We start from the raw sequence: 1,689 nt of genomic DNA on the forward strand, positions 1-1,689 counted from the left end.
ATAATAAACCAAATCAAACAAAAATTCAACTCCTCAAACAGTAACTCATACAAATACAATAAAATAAAAATATACACTATTTCAGTCAATGATGCTTCATTCTAAGCTGAAGGAGCACGATTTGTTCTGAACATAAACATTAAATTTATAAGAAAATAACATTAAATGTTTGCATTTAAGTCTTTAAAGCAGAAGGAAAAAATCAACAGTGTTTTGTACAAAAATTACAACAAAAAACTGACAAATAACCGGTCCGGTCATCAGCTCTCGATGACGGCCGAGACCCAAATCTAGAAAAATGAACGACTTCTCAAACTTATTGAAGGAAAAGATGATTCAGTTTGGACCAAAGACAGTAAAGTTTACTGAGTAAACCAAAACCAAAACTCTCAGTTTTAACCACGTCAACCGTTGCTATGTAGGCCAGAAAAGAAAAAAAAACAACTCAAACATGATTTTTAAAAATTTTTTTCTCTTCAAACAGGGAAAACAATCACTAGCACATAAAAGAAATGTTATTTCTGTCTCCTAATTTAAAATTTTTAGGTTTACCAAAACCATTTTAATTGTGGCGTTGAAAAAAGAATATAAAGAATTTTGAAACGGAACATTTCACAGMTCAATTACAGATGAATAAATATAAAAAGTGGAGCTGAGGAATGATGTTATCTGATTATTATGATGTGTTTTTAATCAGGACAAACAAAGACTAAATGTCTGTAAAAATATCAGATTGTCTTTGAGCGCCATCTGTGTGTTTTTTTTAGTTTGATTTTGTAGATTTTAGGAGGTTGAGGTTTAGTTGAGGACTTTTTTTTTTGCATCCATCTTCTTCATCAGATAATAATTAATACAAAGTCAAAACATCAGTTTCWGTTTTTAATCCACACACGTTGTTTTCAGGTGCACCAAAATGTGTTCCAGGACTGCGAGGCCAAGTCCAGGATCAGCCTGTTCCTGCAGCTGACCATGTGTTTGTCCAACATCTCTTGCTGCCTGGACGCTCTGTGCTATTACTTCATCGCCCACGAGGTGAGGAACACCAAAACCCTCATCAGGAGGACACTGAGCAGCCAGAGAAGAGCCACCTGCAGCTCCTCGGAGCTCTGAACTCTTWAGGCCCACCGCCCCGGTGGAAGTCGAACTCATTCTGAAACCATTAGTTTTTTATTTTTAAAGTGGCGCTGAGCCAGCAGATTTTGTGCACTGAGAGCAGTAAATAAAGCAGGTCAGTTTCTGCTCTTATTCAACCACAGAGCTGAAGGTAGGTCTGTGATTGGCTCCAGCAGCAGGAAGCCAGCAGGGCCTTGTCTTAACCCCCAAAMAGCTCTGATCACCAAAGTCTAGAGGAATATTCCACTACAGAGAGACAAATGTGAAGTGTCTGAAGTGATCAAAACGCTCCTGGTGAGAAACTCAGGTTGTGATTCATCTGAAATCTGAGAACAGGCGGCTGGAAGCAGAGCTGTGTTGTTTTTTTAATTCTCAGAAACTGACATCAAACAGAGGGGAAAGCTCTGAGAGTCTCGTTAGAAAGGAAAAAAAAGATAAAGCAACAGAGAAATATCTCAAAAGAAATTAGTTTTTTTGAATGAGAGATGATTAACAAGAATACATAGAGGCATATTTATAAGAAAACTTTACATTATTTTTCTAACTAATACGTCAAATTCTCATACAGTATAATAA

At 36.6% G+C, this 1,689-nt stretch overlaps 1 protein-coding gene across 1 annotated transcript in view; it reads left to right on the forward strand.

Moving 5' to 3' along the window:
• The window catches only part of LOC106534443 (G-protein coupled receptor 55), a 4,470-nt gene extending 2,796 nt beyond the window's left edge, over positions 1-1,674 (forward strand). Inside the window, exon 2 of the mRNA XM_014031076.1 lies at positions 904-1,674. Within this exon, the coding sequence (XP_013886530.1) occupies positions 904-1,110 (207 nt within the window). The 3' untranslated portion in view covers positions 1,111-1,674. The remainder of the gene's footprint in view (positions 1-903) is intronic.
• The last annotated feature ends 15 nt before the right edge of the window (positions 1,675-1,689 follow it).

This window comes from Austrofundulus limnaeus, unplaced genomic scaffold (genome assembly GCF_001266775.1).
Source record: "Austrofundulus limnaeus strain Quisiro unplaced genomic scaffold, Austrofundulus_limnaeus-1.0 Scaffold6, whole genome shotgun sequence".
Lineage (NCBI taxonomy): Eukaryota > Metazoa > Chordata > Actinopteri > Cyprinodontiformes > Rivulidae > Austrofundulus > Austrofundulus limnaeus.